The following is an 18233-nucleotide window of genomic DNA, read 5'->3' on the forward strand; positions in this document are numbered from 1 at the left end:
GCTCCTTATCTTCCCTGCCAGATGGCAGGAGGACCAGAGCCTTTCTCCCCGCCCAGAACCTTCCCTACAGGTCACTGGGCACAACAGCCCAGCCCTCTCTCTTGTAGATGCTGCTCCTCATCCCCTACCCCCTTTGGGAGCTCCCCGACAGGAGGAACGTCATCCCGCCTCACAGCCCCCGCAGCTCCTCGCTCTTACCTCCACTGCTCCAGGGCCAGAATCACCTTCAGGTGCAGTGACGATGCCGGGAAGTCCCAGAGAGTCTTCTTCATCAAGTTCTGCAAGTCCCAGAGAGAAATTGGCAAAGTGGGCATTGGGCATAGGAGAGCTCTTGCACCCTGCCCAGAGACGGGCACTACTACCAGACACTGGCTCCATCACTCCTGCAGCTCCCACAGAGGCGCTGCAGGATGTAGCAGCTCCCCAGCGGCTGCCCGGCCATGGCCACTGACTGCCAGCACCCAAGGGCCCCACCAGCTGGGGACATGGCTCTAGGAGCTCAGGAGCTCCCACTCGGCTGAGGGAGACCTTCATGCCTCATGGCATGGCCCAAAACTCCCCTGCAAGACAGCCCTGGCTCTGGGCACTCACCTGCAGGATCAGCAGCAGCTTGTGCTGCAGGACGGGATCAAAGCTGCCGAAGTTGCCCACAGCTTGGATGGCACGACCGACCTCGGTGATGCTCTGCACCAGGGCGAGATTTTTCGGCAAGTTCTGAGGTCCAAGAGAGAAGAAAACACTTTGAACTGGATGAAGGGCCACGGGCTGCAAGAGGAACATGTGCACGCGGGGGAAATCTAGGGGAAGGGCTTGGGTCTTCATGCTGGGACAAACCGTTCCTTGGGGGACCTTTAGAAAGAGACGGCCCGTCTCAGTATGCCCTAGCGCGGAGGGACTGGAGCTGGGGCACCCAGCATCCCTGCCCCTGCACGCCCCGAGCTCTCACCTTGCTACTGGAGATGTAGAGCAGCAGGATGTTGCCCACGATGTCTGCCTCCACGCGGGCGAGCAGTTGTTCCTCGGAGGCACGCAGTGCCATGCTGCTGTAGGCGAGCATGGCAGCATTGCAAGCGGCCTGAGCTCTCATGCTGGCCTGGGTCATCTGCGTCGGTAAAGATGCTGTGAGACGTCCGCCCGATGGCCCCCCACACCCCACGATGCCCCTTGGGCTCCCGAGGCAGGAGCTGCCCTGCCCCTGCACCAGCTTCTTATTTCCCCGGGCACGTCCTGGCAGCTCCTCAAGCTGCTCCCCCAGCTCTCTGTGAGCTCTGGGGCCAGGAGTTGTTCCGAGCCCGCAGGTCGGGCTCTCGCATGGGGCTGGGCCGGAAGGGCGCAGCCTCTGTCACGCTGCATTTCAGTCAGGGGAACAGGGCTGTGCGCAAGCGGCCGCTGCAGCTCGGATCCACGAGGCACAAAACCCATCCTCTCCCGAAGACACCCCACGGGCCCCAGCTGCAGGGGGTCCCCTTCGAAGCGCAGGTCTCGAGGGGTTCTTACGCTAGGGGCAACCTAAATGCAGCTGCCATGATTCGGCCGCTACTGGTGCAGAAGTGAAAAGAAGGTGGAAGAAAGCCAATGAGTGAAACCCCAAACACTTCACCTTCTTGCGTCTGGAAACCCCAAAACACCGGACGTTGCACAGTGTGGCAGCAAATGTTGTGAAGGTCTCCAAGACCAGGCGGAAGTGGCTGTCGGCGGCTTGGCAGACAAGAGAAATGATTCCCTGCAACAAAAGGCCGAGGGACAGTTGGCACAGGCCCAGACGTTCAGTCACGGCCAGCCACAGTGGCAGGCAGCGATGAGGAGATGGAAAAGGCCTGGAGCAGGGCCGGGAGAAGCCCTTTCCCCCAGGGACAGTCCAGGGAAACTCACCTGGGCCTCAGATGGCTCCTCAGGTTTTGCTTTCTTCAGATGTTGCAGCAGCTTCTCTTGGACGTGTGGGAGTTCCTGACAAGCTCCCAGCGTCGTCCCAAGAGCCTTGTACAGGAAAGCCTGGAAGGGAAAAAGCCGAGCCCGAGATGCAGCAACAGCGTGGCGTGCTGGAACGGGGCCAGAGCAGGACAGGCCCCAGCGCACGGGAGCAGCCGAGACCGGACGCAGGGATGGGCTTTAGCCAGCCCCGCTCAGCACGGAGGGAAGGGCCGCTGGGGGGCAAGGGCTGGGGAAGCAGCGCAGAGCACCGCCTGCAGCCCCAGCCCCGCAGGCGGGCGCCCCGTGGCTGCGCTGCCAGGGGAGAGCCGGGCAGGGAACCGACCTTCTCCCCAGAGCCGCTGGGAGAGCTGTCCAGCCGCTGGCTCAGCTCACAGCTCAGGCGCTTGACCCAGGCGTCGTCCTTGATGGTTTCCAGTGATGCCCTCAGGAACTACAGGAGAGAACAGGAGAGGAAAGCGAATGTTGCTTTGCCTTTCGCCAGGGCCGTTTCCCACATTCCCAGGTCCCGGGAACCTGCTGGGGGAGAGCTGCCTGGAAGGACAGTCCCTCTCCCCACCTCACCACAACCCTCCCCTCCTTTAACCCGCCTGCGCTCTTCTCCTTTGACACCCCCTTGGCTCAGGACAAGCAGGAAGAGGCAGTGCCAAGGCACACGGCCACGCCGGAGTGGCATTAAATGAGGGCATTCGCGTTCAGCTGTGGCCCGTGTGGGGAGAGACTCCTCTAGGCAGGCAGGCACCTTCTGCAGAAGGAGGCGCAGGGTGCCTGGGAAAACGCCCTGCCACCTGGGAAATGCCACCTCTATATGCTATGCCTCCCAAGGCTGCTGTACCTTAAGCAGACGGCGCTCCCACCCTGCAGAGTCTGGGATGTTCTCGTTTTCTCCTGGAAAGTAGGAAGAAGAAAAAAGCCCTTGCTTGGGATCAAGCCGCAAAAGAAGAGCTGCTGCAAACCTGGCCTGGCCCAGGGAACCTGGTGGCTGCACCCCCTCCAGAGGCAGCCTTCCTGTCCCTCCCCACAAGCGCCGTCCCAGCAGGGACATGGAGGTGCCGCCAAGACCAGCATGCTGTCCGAGGGGACGGCAAGGCCCCATCCATGCGCCGGGACGAATGCATCGCTGTGGGACCACTCCCCCCAGCTTCAGTGCTGGCTCCCTGGAAGGGAAACGGCAGCAGAACAAGCTCCTTCCTGTTTACTGGAGGGCTGATGGCGAGAGGTGATGCCGCTGCCAGCACGGGCAGGTCCCCGTGTCCCCGTGCTGTGCAGGGAAAATGCACGGCCTGGTGCCAAAGCGTGCCCTGACCTCAGGAGAAAAGGCTTCTCCTACATTCTCGCTGTCTCTACGCAGGCCGGAAGGGCCGCCCCGGTGAGCAGGTGGCTTCCCTTTGGCTTCGGAGCAGGAAAACCATAACCACAATTGACCCCTGGCAGGTGAGGAGGGCAGTTCTGCACTTCATCAGGGAGCTGCTCAGTGCCAATGCCCAGAGCTGTTCGGCGTGGGACGTTGTGGGATACATCTTCAGCGAGTTCAGCCAGAGCTCGAGCAGAAGGGTAAGGACAGCGTGCAACATCTTCCCTTGGGAGATCTGCGCTGCCAGGAGGCTGGCATGGGAGCACTGGTGGGGCCACGCCTGAGCCTTCTGGGTCAGGAACTGAGAGCAAGCGGGGGGTTCCCAACATTGTCTCGCAGGCTGCAGGACTCCTGTCTGCCCAGGAAGCCCGGGAAGAAGGAGGTCTCCAAGGGCTGTGCATGGACGTCCTGGGGTCACTGGACATCTCTGTGAGAGGGATGGCCAAAGTAAGTCATACTCTGTCCTGCTGCTGCTGCTCCTCTCCTTCAGGCCATTCGTTCCTAGACCCCTTTGCTCCCCCACAGCGTGCTCTGAAGTGCCCAGGGCTCAGGGGGATGCACACCATCCTCTCCATCTCTGAGCTGAGGCAGAACTGCTGATGGGCTGAATTGTCTCATTGCCTACAGCTCCTGTGGCCGAGGCTGCTGATATATGTGTTGCCAGCCAAGTACACGGGCATGCTGATCCCCCTCTCCCGCTGTCTCCGAGCCCTGGCTGAGAGAAATGAGTTAACAGCAGCGTGTGAGCATCAAGAGCTGGATCCCGATGTCCTCAACTCCCTGTTGCAAGGTAGGAGTAGAAACTCCCCCAATGAGCTCTGCTGACCTCCGTGTCTGCGTCCTGCAGGGACGTCAGAGTGGCAGGGCACGGTGTGGCTTGGCATCTCACCCAGCATTTCTTTCTCCCCGCAGAGACAACGCTGACTCCACATACCTTGCTGGCTCGCCTGCTGGTGAGTAGTGGGGCCCTGGGGAAAGAAAGAGCTTTTCTGGACAGGGCAGCGATGTCCAGAGAGGCCGGGGCAGCGATGCTTTAGAGGCTGGTGCCAGGAGCCCTGAGGAGGGAGCAGCGTGTCCTGAGTGTGCCACCTGGGGACCCCGTTCCCTTCCCGCGGCTGAAGCACGATGGGCGTAGCCATCAGCTGCTCCTTGGCAGCCGGGGTAGCGCCGAGCCGCTTCCTTCATGGGAGAAGTCGCAGGTCTTGCGGCAGAAGTGACCCTGCTTCTCTGTGCTCTCTGTACGCAGGTGGTGGCGGGGTCTCCTTTTGCGGGCAGTGAGCTCCAAGCTGCTGCCTTGCTGGTGATGCAGAGCCTCCACAGCAGGATCCATGGAGCTGTGGGGGCCATGTGGAACACCGAGATTCCCCTGCTGCTGCAGTACCTCAAGGGTAAAGTGCTGGTGGGGATGGAGAGGCAGGGGAGGGAGGGGAGGGCATGACAAGTCAGCTTCCCCGCATGGCTAAGGGAAATCATCGCCTGTTGCCCAGTGCTTGTTCTGCTGCCGTTTCCCTTCCAGGGAGCCAGCACTGAAGCTGGGGGGAGTGGTCCCACAGCGATGCATTCGTCCCGGCGCATGGATGGGGCCCTTGCCGTCCCCTCGGACAGCATGCTGGTCTTGGCGGCACCTCCATGTCCCTGCTGGGACGGCGCTTGTGGGGAGGGACAGGAAGGCTGCCTCTGGAGGGGGTGCAGCCACCAGGTTCCCTGGGCCAGGCCAGGTTTGCAGCAGCTCTTCTTTTGCGGCTTGATCCCAAGCAAGGGCTTTTTTCTTCTTCCTACTTTCCAGGAGAAAACGAGAACATCCCAGACTCTGCAGGGTGGGAGCGCCGTCTGCTTAAGGTACAGCAGCCTTGGGAGGCATAGCATATAGAGGTGGCATTTCCCAGGTGGCAGGGGCGTTTCCCAGGCACCCTGCGCCTCCTTCTGCAGAAGGTGCCTGCCTGCCTAGAGGAGTCTCTCCCCACACGGGCCACAGCTGAACGCGAATGCCCTCATTTAATGCCACTCCGGCGTGGCCGTGTGCCTTGGCACTGCCTCTTCCTGCTTGTCCTGAGCCAAGGGGGTGTCAAAGGAGAAGAGCGCAGGCGGGTTAAAGGAGGGGAGGGTTGTGGTGAGGTGGGGAGAGGGACTGTCCTTCCAGGCAGCTCTCCCCCAGCAGGTTCCCGGGACCTGGGAATGTGGGAAACGGCCCTGGCGAAAGGCAAAGCAACATTCGCTTCCTCTCCTGTTCTCTCCTGTAGTTCCTGAGGGCATCACTGGAAACCATCAAGGACGACGCCTGGGTCAAGCGCCTGAGCTGTGAGCTGAGCCAGCGGCTGGACAGCTCTCCCAGCGGCTCTGGGGAGAAGGTCGGTTCCCTGCCCGGCTCTCCCCTGGCAGCGCAGCCACGGGGCGCCCGCCTGCGGGGCTGGGGCTGCAGGCGGTGCTCTGCGCTGCTTCCCCAGCCCTTGCCCCCCAGCGGCCCTTCCCTCCGTGCTGAGCGGGGCTGGCTAAAGCCCATCCCTGCGTCCGGTCTCGGCTGCTCCCCGTGCGCTGGGGCCTGTCCTGCTCTGGCCCCGTTCCAGCACGCCACGCTGTTGCTGCATCTCGGGCTCGGCTTTTTCCCTTCCAGGCTTTCCTGTACAAGGCTCTTGGGACGACGCTGGGAGCTTGTCAGGAACTCCCACACGTCCAAGAGAAGCTGCTGCAACATCTGAAGAAAGCAAAACCTGAGGAGCCATCTGAGGCCCAGGTGAGTTTCCCTGGACTGTCCCTGGGGGAAAGGGCTTCTCCCGGCCCTGCTCCAGGCCTTTTCCATCTCCTCATCGCTGCCTGCCACTGTGGCTGGCCGTGACTGAACGTCTGGGCCTGTGCCAACTGTCCCTCGGCCTTTTGTTGCAGGGAATCATTTCTCTTGTCTGCCAAGCCGCCGACAGCCACTTCCGCCTGGTCTTGGAGACCTTCACAACATTTGCTGCCACACTGTGCAACGTCCGGTGTTTTGGGGTTTCCAGACGCAAGAAGGTGAAGTGTTTGGGGTTTCACTCATTGGCTTTCTTCCACCTTCTTTTCACTTCTGCACCAGTAGCGGCCGAATCATGGCAGCTGCATTTAGGTTGCCCCTAGCGTAAGAACCCCTCGAGACCTGCGCTTCGAAGGGGACCCCCTGCAGCTGGGGCCCGTGGGGTGTCTTCGGAGAGGATGGGGTTTTGTGCCTCGTGGATCCGAGCTGCAGCGGCCGCTTGCGCACAGCCCTGTTCCCCTGACTGAAATGCAGCGTGACAGAGGCTGCGCCCTTCCGGCCCAGCCCCATGCGAGAGCCCGACCTGCGGGCTCGGAACAACTCCTGGCCCCAGAGCTCACAGAGAGCTGGGGGAGCAGCTTGAGGAGCTGCCAGGACGTGCCCGGGGAAATAAGAAGCTGGTGCAGGGGCAGGGCAGCTCCTGCCTCGGGAGCCCAAGGGGCATCGTGGGGTGTGGGGGGCCATCGGGCGGACGTCTCACAGCATCTTTACCGACGCAGATGACCCAGGCCAGCATGAGAGCTCAGGCCGCTTGCAATGCTGCCATGCTCGCCTACAGCAGCATGGCACTGCGTGCCTCCGAGGAACAACTGCTCGCCCGCGTGGAGGCAGACATCGTGGGCAACATCCTGCTGCTCTACATCTCCAGTAGCAAGGTGAGAGCTCGGGGCGTGCAGGGGCAGGGATGCTGGGTGCCCCAGCTCCAGTCCCTCCGCGCTAGGGCATACTGAGACGGGCCGTCTCTTTCTAAAGGTCCCCCAAGGAACGGTTTGTCCCAGCATGAAGACCCAAGCCCTTCCCCTAGATTTCCCCCGCGTGCACATGTTCCTCTTGCAGCCCGTGGCCCTTCATCCAGTTCAAAGTGTTTTCTTCTCTCTTGGACCTCAGAACTTGCCGAAAAATCTCGCCCTGGTGCAGAGCATCACCGAGGTCGGTCGTGCCATCCAAGCTGTGGGCAACTTCGGCAGCTTTGATCCCGTCCTGCAGCACAAGCTGCTGCTGATCCTGCAGGTGAGTGCCCAGAGCCAGGGCTGTCTTGCAGGGGAGTTTTGGGCCATGCCATGAGGCATGAAGGTCTCCCTCAGCCGAGTGGGAGCTCCTGAGCTCCTAGAGCCATGTCCCCAGCTGGTGGGGCCCTTGGGTGCTGGCAGTCAGTGGCCATGGCCGGGCAGCCGCTGGGGAGCTGCTACATCCTGCAGCGCCTCTGTGGGAGCTGCAGGAGTGATGGAGCCAGTGTCTGGTAGTAGTGCCCGTCTCTGGGCAGGGTGCAAGAGCTCTCCTATGCCCAATGCCCACTTTGCCAATTTCTCTCTGGGACTTGCAGAACTTGATGAAGAAGACTCTCTGGGACTTCCCGGCATCGTCACTGCACCTGAAGGTGATTCTGGCCCTGGAGCAGTGGAGGTAAGAGCGAGGAGCTGCGGGGGCTGTGAGGCGGGATGACGTTCCTCCTGTCGGGGAGCTCCCAAAGGGGGTAGGGGATGAGGAGCAGCATCTACAAGAGAGAGGGCTGGGCTGTTGTGCCCAGTGACCTGTAGGGAAGGTTCTGGGCGGGGAGAAAGGCTCTGGTCCTCCTGCCATCTGGCAGGGAAGATAAGGAGCCCCAGGGTCTCCCTCACTTTGGAGTTGGGGGGTATTTGCTGCCGGGGAGGAGACAGCAGCTGCCGGAGCTGAAGGCAGCACTCACCGCCACAGGCTAGGCTGGTTGGGTTTGGGGCTGTCGATGAGGACAAGCCCAGATGCCATTTGACCGTCTCTGGAGAGCGCTAGTAACTTCTCTTTTTTTCTCTCTTCCTTTTTCCCCTTGCCAGCAAGCTGAAGATCTCTTTTAGCAGGAAGGAAATTTGCAGCCTGCTGTCTGACTGCTGCCAGTCCATTCTGATACCTCCTTCAGCGGCTGAGCAGATGGAGGAGATAGGGAACGCAGAGGTGGCAGTGCTGCAGCTACAGGTACCTTGCTGTCCCTTCCCTGCCCACATCTTGGTCAGGACCCCTCCCCCCAGCACAACCTGTGCGCTGGCAGCAACCGTGATACCGCATCTCCGTCCCTCTCCTCCGCTTCCAGTCTCTGCACGTGGCCACGAAGGCTCTGGGCCGGCTCATGGCAGTCGTGCTCGAGACAAAGCCAACCCCTGTCGTCTTCGTAGACATCGTCCACGTGAGTATCCATGGGGCGATGGGGAAAGCATCCCTCCTGTCAGTAGTGGGGACCGAGATCTGGGGCCCCTGGCGAATTAGCAGAGGAGCAGGAACCTCCTGCTGCCACGCCAGGTCACTGTGACCCCAGGGAGGCAAAGAAGCGGGCCCTGCAGGGGGGAAAGCCAAGAGGCAGCCCGGGGCCGGCTGGAGCAAGGAGATGGCTGCATGAAAGAGCTCCTGGGTGGGGGCAGCTGTGTCTGAAGAGAGTGGGGCAGTGCAGGCAGCAGTGCCAGTACTCGGTGGGGCCGCGGGGCAGGCCCTCAGGGAAAGTGCCAGGAAGGGAGGGAAATGGAGAGGGATGGCGGGAAGGGAAAGACGCCCCTTGCGAGACAGAGCTGTTCTGCCCCAGGTACTGTGGCTCTGGCTCTCCTCGGACAATCCGTGGGTGCGCAAGAGGGCCCTGCAGGTCTGCGCCCAGCTGCTGGCGGATTGCAGAGATGGAGTCACTTTCCAGGTGAGTAAGGATGCCCACCGTGTGCCCCCTGCTCCCTGGAACCACTGGGGCCTGGAAGGGGAGCTCTGCCCAGCTGTGCACGGGCTTTCGGGTCCCCCAGCGCTACGGGGTGGCCCCTCTGCCCAGTCCTGGCTTGAGTGGGGCACGGGTGGGAGACGCAAGGGGGCGCTGGGGCCACCTACAGCCTTTGTTCTTCCTCTCCCCCATGCAGACAAGATGTGCCTACGTGCCGTTTGGCTCCTTGGCGGGATTGCTGGGGCCTCTGACCTATGACCCCGTGACCAGCTCCCGCCAGCTGGCCGCTACCTGCCTCAGCTCCCTTCTCCACATCCAAGGTGAGTAGAGCAGGCGCCTGCCGGCCCTCTCTGCCCCGCCTGGCCCTACCAGGATCCCAGGGGCTGGGCCCTGCTGCCAGCAGGGAAAGGAGAGGCACGGTGCTCGGCTGCTGCCCTGTCCCCACCCTGTTCGTCCTCCACCTCCCCAGCCACCTGGGGAGGGATCCTGGCAGAGGGCCACCCAGTCCCACCTGCCAGCAGCGTTTCCTGCAGCCGGGGGCACTCAGGGCCATCCCCTGCTGCTGACAGCAGGACGTAGACCCCTAAAGTTAGGAGCGTTAGGAAGGAGGGAGCTGAGCTGCAGGCCCAGAGCGTGAGGCGATGGATTTTGGTTCAACCCCTTTCCAGCCCCTTGAGAAACAGTCTCTGTACTGAAGGAAGCTGCTGGATGGGGCACCAACCAACCCCCCGGGAAATCACGTAGAAGGCAGCTCTTACCACCTTTTCACTGAGCAGCATCTGTCTGCGCTGAGGAGCCTGTGGGCCTCCCAGAGACGCTGGTGGCCTGTGTGGCAGGAGGAGAGGCAGCTGCAGGGAGCAGAGGCCTGCAGCCCCTGAAACAAGCACCTCCAGGGAAAAGAGGGGTCTGTTCAGCCCAGGCTTTATCCGCTGCAGAACCTGGCAAGGGACATCCCGCTGCACCGAGTTCAAGACTAACTACCCTGGCCTCTGGTCCCCCTTCAGCAAAGCCTGGGAACGGAAGTTCAGTTTCCCTAAGTGTGACTCCCCTTTTCTCCCCATGCTCGTTCCAGCCAAGGCCACGAACAGGGTGTTCGAGACAGACGACCCTGCGAGCTCGTGTGAGGGGCTGAGTAACCGGATCGCCACATCTCAGCAGCTCCAGACCTCTGTCAAAATTGGAGAGGTGAAGAGTGCCCTCAAGTTTGCATTAAGTTCTGAAGAGCTGGAGCAGAGCCGTGACAGGATCTCTCCTGTTTCTTGTTTCTTTCCAGATCGTTTGCAAAAACTTCCCCAAAGAACAGGCCGCAGACTTCATGAATGCCATCAAGGAGACCTTCCGGCGTGCCAGAGGAAGACGTGTGCGTGCTGCAGGGAACTGGATGATCACCTTCCTCAAAATATGTGGAAAGGACATTCTTCCAGACGTAAGAGACATTTTTCCGTGACTTGGACTTTCTCGTTTTGGCTGTCGCACCACACGTCTTGCCGTTTGTGTGCTAAAGAAGCTCTCGGTGCAGAGCCAGGGCTTGGGCAGGGTGGTAGGGGTGAAATTTCGCCTTAGAGCTTGAAAGCGTGGCAAGGGAGCAGGCGTGGCTCATGGGCTGAACGTCCACGTCCCCGCAGAAGCAAGGAAGTACCAAGACGTTCTTTGTCCCCTGCTTCTTTCAGGTGCCAGGCGTCCTCTTCATCCTGCTCACCTGCACATGGTCCATGCTGGAGACCTCGTTCATGTACTTTGTGCACGATGCGGTGCTGATCCTGGCCCGCTATCACGAGGAGCTCACGATTGATTTCATCATCCAGAACTTTGTGCCTATGGACAGGTATATGCACTACTCCCTTTCTTGCTGGGGTCAGAGGGCCGTAGCTTGTCTCCACTAGGGTGATCCAAGTGAAGCAGCAGCTCCTTTTCCTACACCAAAATGTCTGAGGTGTGCTCGTATCGCTGGTAGGAACCGGGCATCTTCAGCCCAGCTGCTGAAGAAGAGTGAGGTGAAGGCATCACAGGTAACAGAGCATACGGGCTCATGGTTGCACATCTCCTTTGCAGAAACACACTGGAGCTGTGGAGGACTCTGGGGAAAGACAGCATTGGCATCTGTGTGCTGAAGCGCTTATCGGAGAAGCTGAAGAGAGTGGGAGACAACAGCTCCGAGCCCAGCTCGTCCAGTCGCAGGCTGGAGGACCAGCAGCCTTCTCCGGAGTCCTTGACTGTACGTTCAGTGGCAGAGGCTTTGCGTCTGCTCCCCCACGCACAGTCCGAGGCAAAGGCGTTGGGTGCCCTTTGCAAACGTCTCTGGACACTGCCAGGACACTGTGCTGGGGTGTCTCAGCGTTAGCAGCTTGGGACGGCCGGGACAGCCGCTGCTCCCAGGCTGCAAGGCTGTCACGGATACGGGACGTGCAGGCAGTAAAAGCGCCCCAGGCAGCCAGGCGGCCGGGGCTGGTGGCAAAGCTCTTGTTTAACAGGTGGTTCTCGGTCTAATTTCCCTGTAGGTCGCCTGCGCCATCTCAGAAGTGGTGTCTGTGCAGTCCGAGGAGGGGGTCCAGAGCTTGCTTCCCTCCCTCCTCCCTGGGCTCCTGCTGCAGGTCAGCGAGGCACTGGGGGAAGAGATGCTGTTTGCGCCCCTCAGCCCCTGGAGAGGGCTCTCTGAGGATCAGCGGCGAGAGGACAACGTGCGCAGGTCAGGAGCGGGAGGGGCAGGGAAGGGGGGGCTTGAATTGCCTAGCCAAGCATGTTCGTTTGCTTCCTGTCCTGCTTCCTAGGCACGAGGCCACTTGAGGCTGCAGATTTGTTTTTTTCCTCCCATCCCCGTTTGTTTGGGGTTTCTTTCTCTGTTTTTCTCTCGGGCAGGCTGTAATTATTGCATGATGGCTTGTCCGAAGTTTGTTTCCGTTACGGTAGAGATGTCTGTGTGCTGAGGGTCTTCCTGTGCGGTGACTTCCAGGGAGCACGAGCACAGCTACCACATCCTCGTAGGGTTTGTGGCCCAGCTCTGGCCACGGGCAGCTGTGCTTTCCTGCCCTAGAGGCTCTGCCGGTGTAATTCATGGCCTGTCAGGGTGCACCATCCATTGCGCTCAGGCGGTGCTGCCTCCCTGCGGAGGTTCGAGTGGTCAGATCAGTCCCCCCACAACATAACAGGGCACTTTGCCGCAGCGTGCTCTTTCCTCCCCTTAAGGCCCAGCTGGGGGGCCCCATCCCGGGAATTCTTTGTAGCACCGCGCTCTGCCCCTGCTCCCGCTCCTCAAGGGCAGGAGAAAGCCGGGGCCGTCTGTAGCCTGCAAGTCCCTCTGCGCAACGTGCTGGCGGCAAGGGCCCGCAGGGAGGGCTGCGGGTGCCTGGCATCGATTGAGCCTGGGGGCCCTGGGCTTTGTCCTTCTGTAAGTGGCTTGGGGCATTGCCAGGTCTAAAAAAGACAGTTGTTTTTTTTGCCAGCTTTACAGACTTGACGGCTACACAGCGTTGCTTCAGCGGTTCTTTGCCTCTCCCTCGATGGAGCTTGGGATGAGTGAAGAACCGGCTCGTAAAGCTGCTGAGCATTCTTGCTCTGCTAAGTCTTCCCCTCCGGAACGCTGCTGTGATCTGAGACTTCTCTGGCTCTTGTTCTTTCACCAGGCCTTTCTGCAAAACTCTCATGTCAGTGCTGAGCAAATGCACTCAGAAGATCTGGCTGACGCCGTTCTGGGTGCAAAAAATGTCGGCGATGCTGGAGAGCCCCCACACTCATGCCGAGGGCATGTGCCTCCTGACGAGGTGAGAGCCCCAAGGCAGCGTCTCACCTTCCTCTGGGTGGCTGCGCCCAGGGCAACGGCTGCCGGGAACCTTTCCTGCGTGCTCGGGGAGCTCTGCTGCAGGACAGAACAGCGCCTGTGCTGGAGGAGGGGAAGTCCGGGGTGGCAGCCTGCAGCCTTCCCGCCTGACCAGGCGTTGCCTCTTGTGCTCTTTGTGCAGTGTCCTGGTCCGTGCGCAGCTCATCTCACAGGAGCTGATCGAGAGCTTCTCCCAGTGGCTGGACTGCCCATCAGCAAACCTGCAGCTGACGGCCATGGCTTTCTTTGCTGAGGTGAGGCAGTAGGAGGGCAGGAGGGCTCCAGAGGGCTTTTCTTAAAGGTATTGCTGCTTGGGCTGCCTCTTTCCGTGGGAAGAGATCGGAAGAAAGCGTCACCACCGAGACTCGGATGGAAGCTCCTTTGTCCGAACCCTGTTTGTGTGCTGTGCCTGGGCTGAGATTGTGTCCTGACTCTCGTGGATGTGTTGCTCTATTGTAGCTGATGAAGGACCCACCTATCGAGGGGAGGAACGTCCTGAAGATTCTCAGTGTCTTCACTGAGAAAGCACAGCACCGAAGCAGCACCATAAGGCAGATGGCAGCGAGAGCTCTGGGCAACGCAGTCAGCAGTGTGCCCGTGGAGGTGAGACGGATTTTCCTGCGCTCTGACTGCAGCCCCTCCCTAGCAAGACCCCGGGGGAGAGCTGCTTCGAGAGCCTGGACAGAGCGGCAAAGGCAAAAACAGGGCTCTTTCCTAAGGCCACGCTCCTTTCCCTGATGCCAGCAGGGCTGCCAAGGGACAATTTGGTGCAAAATGTCAGAGTAACAATGCTTTGTAACAGACCCGTCAGCCACGTAAAGAGCAGCTCTTTGAGGCAGGGAGAGCCCTAAGTCTGTGCATGTCTTTGGCTTTGCAGGTGCAAAAGCACAGGAGACCTGTTGTACAGGTGCTGCAACAGAGCCTGGCGGACACTGCCTGTCCCGAGGTGGTTGCAGAAAGCATGGTGGCGCTAGCTGAGCTCGTGAGGGTGCTGCAGGCAGTGAACTTGGGATCGGCCTTTGAAGACATCGCCAGGTCCACCAAGATGTTCTTCGAGTCTGTGAGTGAACCCAACTCTTTCTGCCGCTGGTCTGAGGAGTGCGGGGTGGGCAGGGGCCTGCACGCGCCGCGTGGATGGCCTCTGCTGGCTGAACGTCTGCTTTGGCCTCGTTACCCAGCTGACAAACGGGTTTCTGGGTTGCAGGAACTAGAGTACCTTCGCTACTCGGCCTTCCGCCTCTATTCAGTCCTGGCCTCCTCAGCCTCGGTCAAGCGGTCGTTCTTCGCCGGAGAAGTGGCAGAAACATGGGTCAGCCTTCTCCTGCACCTCCGGGATCCCGACTTTGCAGTTGCTAGCGTAAGTGCCCTTGCAGCTTACTCCCAAAGCCACAGAAAGCTGCGCGGCCACGGCCGAGGCGTTCTGCCACTCCTGCCTGCTCAGCAGCTGCCGGGCGTCTCTGCAGATCCCTCCGAAAAGTGTTCCACCGAGCCTTCCGCTGTGCTGCCCAGGGCAGTCTTAGCAGCATCGCTGGCAGGACCATCTCAGGCCTCTGGTCCTTTTTCTGGCCACGTGCCTTCGTGCCTGCCTTTGCCTCCCGGAGCCGGTGCTCCCCTGGGAGAGGGCAGTGGGGAGCAAGCCCACGGATCCGGCCGCCAGGCATCAGGACTGGGTCGGGTGCCGGCCTAAGGGATGGAGCAGGTCCCCTCTGCTGCCGCCAGTGCATTCCCCTGCCAGCGAGTGCCCCTCGGGCAGCGCCCCCCCAGGTGGAGCTCAGCAGCACACAGCTGGACGAGCTCCCTGGGTAGGCCCCAGACACTCTGGTGGAGGAGGAATGACGGCACAACTCTCTTTTTCAGATGTGCAAGATCACCTTCAGTCACTGTGCTCCATTTATGGGGCTGAGTCGGGCGCAGGAGATCATCGATCTCTCCATGAGGCTGGGTGCAAACGAGCTGCAGTATGAGGTCTGCAGTCACCTGGTAAGTAAGCTGTGCTCCGGCGAGACATCAGGGCCCTGCGGCCCTGCCCTGGCTCCCAGAGGGGAGTGTGCGGTGACGCATGCTGGGCTGGCCGGGACTGGGGACATGGCCATCCCTCCTGGCCACCCGCTGCCTCTCACCTTCCCCCTGCGGCCCACCCAGCCAGCTGGCTGAGGGTCAACAGAAGGCATCTTTTCGGACCCACATGAACTTGTGCCTTCCTGTCTTTCCCTAGGCCAGATACGCCCCCGCCATGTTGGAGAGGCTCCGTACCATCGCCAGGAGAGGCTGCCTAGAGAACGGTCAGAGGCTGCACACATCGGCCGTCGAAATCCTTGGTGAGAGCCCGCACTGGAACTTACCACTCCCTTTCCCGACCAGAGAGCTGGAGGGGCCTCTGCTTTCTCTTTCCTCTTTCCTCTGGGCCCTGCCTTTGCAGAACAGGGCAGACAGGGTTGCTCAGAGCTTGGCCTGTGTGCAGGAGAAGCACCACACGGCTGGCGCTAGCAGAGTGGCCGGGCCCCTCACGGGGCGATGCTCAGATTGGCTCGCTGCCCCGTCCCGGGGAGGTGCAGGCAGCGTGGTGGGCAGCGGGTCCAGCCTGGCCCGCGCAGCTTGCCAGGCACCAGCTTGCTGGTTCATCCTTGCCGGGGCCTGCTCCAGAGGCTGAGCCACAGCACCCACCGTGCTGTGTACCATGGGCTAAAGATGGGGTAGACAGGGACCCAGGGCTTTTCATTGCAACCTGCCTCCGAGTTCCTTAAAAAGCGTTAGCAACCATCAAGCCGTGATATTTAGAGCCTTGCACAGTGGCTCCCCACGTATGTGTCCCAGCTGTAGGGCAGGGCTGGAAGCCAGGGCTGTGGAGCAGTGCTCTGATGTTTGCCTCTTTGCTCTGTACTTTAGATGACATCCTGGCAAGAAGAAGAAGAAGGAATTGAGGCTCCGTCAGATAGCAGGTCGGTTCACGTGGGGCTGAGCTCCGGATCCGTGGGTCTGGGCAGAGGCCAGAGCCCAGAAGCAGCCCGGCAAACGCCCGGCACCAGGGGCCGGCCAGCCAGGGGGGAGCAGCTCCAGGGTGGCAGGGGGGACAGCTGCCTGGGCTGGCTGCTCACAGCTCTTTCTGTCTTGTTGCAGCTTTCCAAGGCCGGAGCAGCACCGAGGACACCCGAGCGTGGCAGGCGGCAGACAAAGCCCTCTGTGACTGTGGCACCCTGTGGGCAATAAAATTCCGCACATGGTCTCACCGCTGTGTACTTGGGGAAATACAACTCAACGTGGCCTCACCACTGTGGACAAGGGGTCTTTTTCCCAGGGCCAGGGGGGCACGCTGGGGCCTGTGGGGCAAGGCCTGGCAGGATGCACAAATGGGTTCTGAAGGAGCTGGCGGACCTTACCGTGAGGCCTCCCAGGGCTATCCTTCAAATGTCACCGCGATCAGGAGAGGCTGCTGACGACCGGGAGAAAGCAAATGTTGCTCCTGTCGTCAAGGTGGGGCAGGAGAGAGACCTGGGCACTGCGGGCAGGTCGGCCTCACCCCAGTCCTCAGGGATGGGATGGGATGGGATGGGAACCGTTTCCAGCCCTGTGCAGGACGAGGCTGGGAGGGGAGCAGCCAGCACGGGCGATGCCGGGGGGACGGAGTGCCTCAGCTGCCTGACGGCAGCCGCAGCCAGGCTGGGCGAGGGGAGAGCGGGGCAGGGCCCAGCGCACCGCCGCCGCTCGGCCCCTCTGGGCTGAGGCCTGCCCCCGTCCCCCTGCCTCGTCCTCCCGCCCCACGCTGGGGGCAGGGGGCGAGGGCTGGGTTGCGGGGGGCTGCAGGAGCGGCCCGGAGGGAGCCAAGGCTGGGGCTGCCCCGGGCACAGCCTGCACGGCCGGTTCTGGCCTGTTCCAGATGGTTGCAGCCGGTTCCCCGACGGACCGGGCGGACTCCACCGGGGCACCCGGAGACACCTCTCAGCCCATCAGAGCTGCTGAGGCAGGGCGGGTGGGGCCCATGGCCGCAGAGTCATAAGGGCAGGCTGTAACAGCACGCCAGCCCTCCCCAAGATGGGGTTTCGGGTCCCCCAGGGCCCGGTGGCGTGGAGTCGGCATTTGTTCCCAATGTGCGCGTTTGATAAGAAACTTACCGAGGCAGATGCTTACAAACTTAGCGGGTTGGCTCCTTGGCGGGATTGCTGGGCCTTTTTCACTTCTAGTGCTAGAAGTGAAAGACAAGAGAAGCCAGAAGAAATGTAAAGCTATACTTACTGAAATTTCAATGCATTAACATGACCGTATCCTAAACATATCTGCTGATGACGTAAGAGGTGCGCTTGTCGCCCAAAGCTGCACGCTTTTCCTTGCCTTGTCAGCAGAAGGTGAGGTACTTTACTAGGAAGTCCTGCATACACTGCTCAAAAAATAGAGGCAGTTGCATAAACCGTAGATTAGAAACCTCATACTTGCCCTTCTCCTTATCTCTGGTTTGATTTCCTGTAACAACAGTCACAAATCTGTAGCTACAAATATTTTTCCAAAATGATATGTAAATTCAGAAGCCCAGCAGGTCTGACAAATCCTTTTACAGTCAGTTAATTTGTGAACTCTCATATGGTTTTATCACTCTGACCAGACACAAGCAGATTCTTTTAGTATATGAAAGCAGCTGCTGACAGGTATTTATTGCTGCCATCATCCACTCTTAATATTTAGACTGCAAATTTGACTCCAGCCTGTCAGCCATTAAGCAGCAGTAATTACGTCTGAAGTAGTGAAAGCGAAGTGTGACAGCCATTTGATACCTGCTCCTTTAACGGATCTTATATAACCTCCTGAATTATTTTTATTCTGTACTTTTCATGCCCCAGTCAAAAAGATGAGTGTGTTTAGGAAGAAGAGTAAAGGTTGGACATGACAATAAAAGCGATTCTATTGCACTATTGTAAGAGTACTACCGTGCATACGATGGATGTTACAGTGCAAATTCCTGAAAACAAGCAAACAAACAAAAAACCTTGGTGTTGTTTCTTTTTTAATTTGTGAATACACCAGTAAACAACATTCTTTAACTAGATACACTGGCACTGTAAAATAAGGGCTTGCTACTGCAACTGAGCAGCAATTAACTGTCTTCGAGGCGGGCCGGGCACAGCCGGTTCTGACCTGTTCCGGATGGTTCCGGATGGTTCCAGCCAGCTCCCCAGCGGACCGGGCGGACTCCACCAGGCCAATCCGGGCAGCCAGTGGCACCTCTCAGCCCATCAGAGCTGGTGGCGCCGCTGTGGTGGTATCAAGAATATTAGAAAGAACTCTTTTTTTGTTGTGGTCCGTGGTTGAGCATATACTTGAGGGCGAGAAGAATGTATGAAATGGTATTTAAAGCTTCAGAGTCTTTCTCAATCTGTTCTGTCAAAGCTGTTCCATTTTGTGCAAAACACTTCAGTATTCACGAAAGGAAAGCCTGGGACCTCCGTATCTCAGATGAATATGCTCTCTACCAGGCTAG

The 18233-nt window shown here is 59.9% G+C and overlaps 2 protein-coding genes across 2 annotated transcripts; both read left to right on the forward strand.

Moving 5' to 3' along the window:
* The first annotated feature begins 1883 nt into the window (after positions 1–1883).
* Positions 1884–11736, forward strand: LOC118250104 (maestro heat-like repeat-containing protein family member 2B). Its single transcript, XM_035550805.2, has 23 exons — positions 1884–2414; positions 3364–3483; positions 3623–3730; positions 3911–4073; positions 4196–4236; positions 4530–4671; positions 5070–5122; positions 5524–5631; positions 5895–6014; positions 6164–6286; positions 6785–6940; positions 7173–7295; positions 7609–7688; positions 8096–8234; positions 8350–8442; positions 8833–8925; positions 9149–9272; positions 10025–10137; positions 10226–10378; positions 10623–10777; positions 11005–11167; positions 11451–11638; positions 11721–11736. The coding sequence occupies exons 1-23, from the start codon at positions 1884–1886 to the stop codon at positions 11734–11736; spliced, it is 3105 nt and encodes a 1034-aa protein (XP_035406698.2).
* A 449-nt stretch (positions 11737–12185) lies between these two features.
* On the forward strand, positions 12186–15705 carry LOC118250905 (protein maestro-like). Its single transcript, XM_035552508.2, has 9 exons — positions 12186–12337; positions 12573–12710; positions 12909–13020; positions 13226–13369; positions 13644–13826; positions 13971–14123; positions 14624–14746; positions 14982–15084; positions 15653–15705. The coding sequence occupies exons 2-9, from the start codon at positions 12592–12594 to the stop codon at positions 15685–15687; spliced, it is 972 nt and encodes a 323-aa protein (XP_035408401.1). The 5' UTR covers positions 12186–12337; positions 12573–12591; the 3' UTR covers positions 15688–15705.
* The last annotated feature ends 2528 nt before the right edge of the window (positions 15706–18233 follow it).

The sequence above is a fragment of the Cygnus atratus genome, chromosome 4 (assembly GCF_013377495.2).
Source record: "Cygnus atratus isolate AKBS03 ecotype Queensland, Australia chromosome 4, CAtr_DNAZoo_HiC_assembly, whole genome shotgun sequence".
In the NCBI taxonomy this organism is placed as follows: Eukaryota; Metazoa; Chordata; class Aves; order Anseriformes; family Anatidae; genus Cygnus; species Cygnus atratus.

What these genes read in the sequence shown, in the direction of transcription:
- LOC118250104 (XM_035550805.2), top strand. Translation starts at nt 1,884, where the DNA reads ATGGCTCCTCAGGTTTTGCTTTCTTCAGATGTTGCAGCAGCTTCTCTT. An exon ending in AGGAGCCATCTGAGGCCCAG is followed by an intron (nt 6,015 to 6,163) that starts GTGAGTTTCCCT and finishes CTTTTGTTGCAG; the next exon opens with GGAATCATTTCTCTTGTCTG. An exon ending in CCTCTGTCAAAATTGGAGAG is followed by an intron (nt 10,138 to 10,225) that starts GTGAAGAGTGCC and finishes GTTTCTTTCCAG; the next exon opens with ATCGTTTGCAAAAACTTCCC.
- LOC118250905 (XM_035552508.2), top strand. Translation starts at nt 12,592, where the DNA reads ATGTCAGTGCTGAGCAAATGCACTCAGAAGATCTGGCTGACGCCGTTC. An exon ending in CCAAGATGTTCTTCGAGTCT is followed by an intron (nt 13,827 to 13,970) that starts GTGAGTGAACCC and finishes TCTGGGTTGCAG; the next exon opens with GAACTAGAGTACCTTCGCTA. An exon ending in CCGACTTTGCAGTTGCTAGC is followed by an intron (nt 14,124 to 14,623) that starts GTAAGTGCCCTT and finishes TCTCTTTTTCAG; the next exon opens with ATGTGCAAGATCACCTTCAG.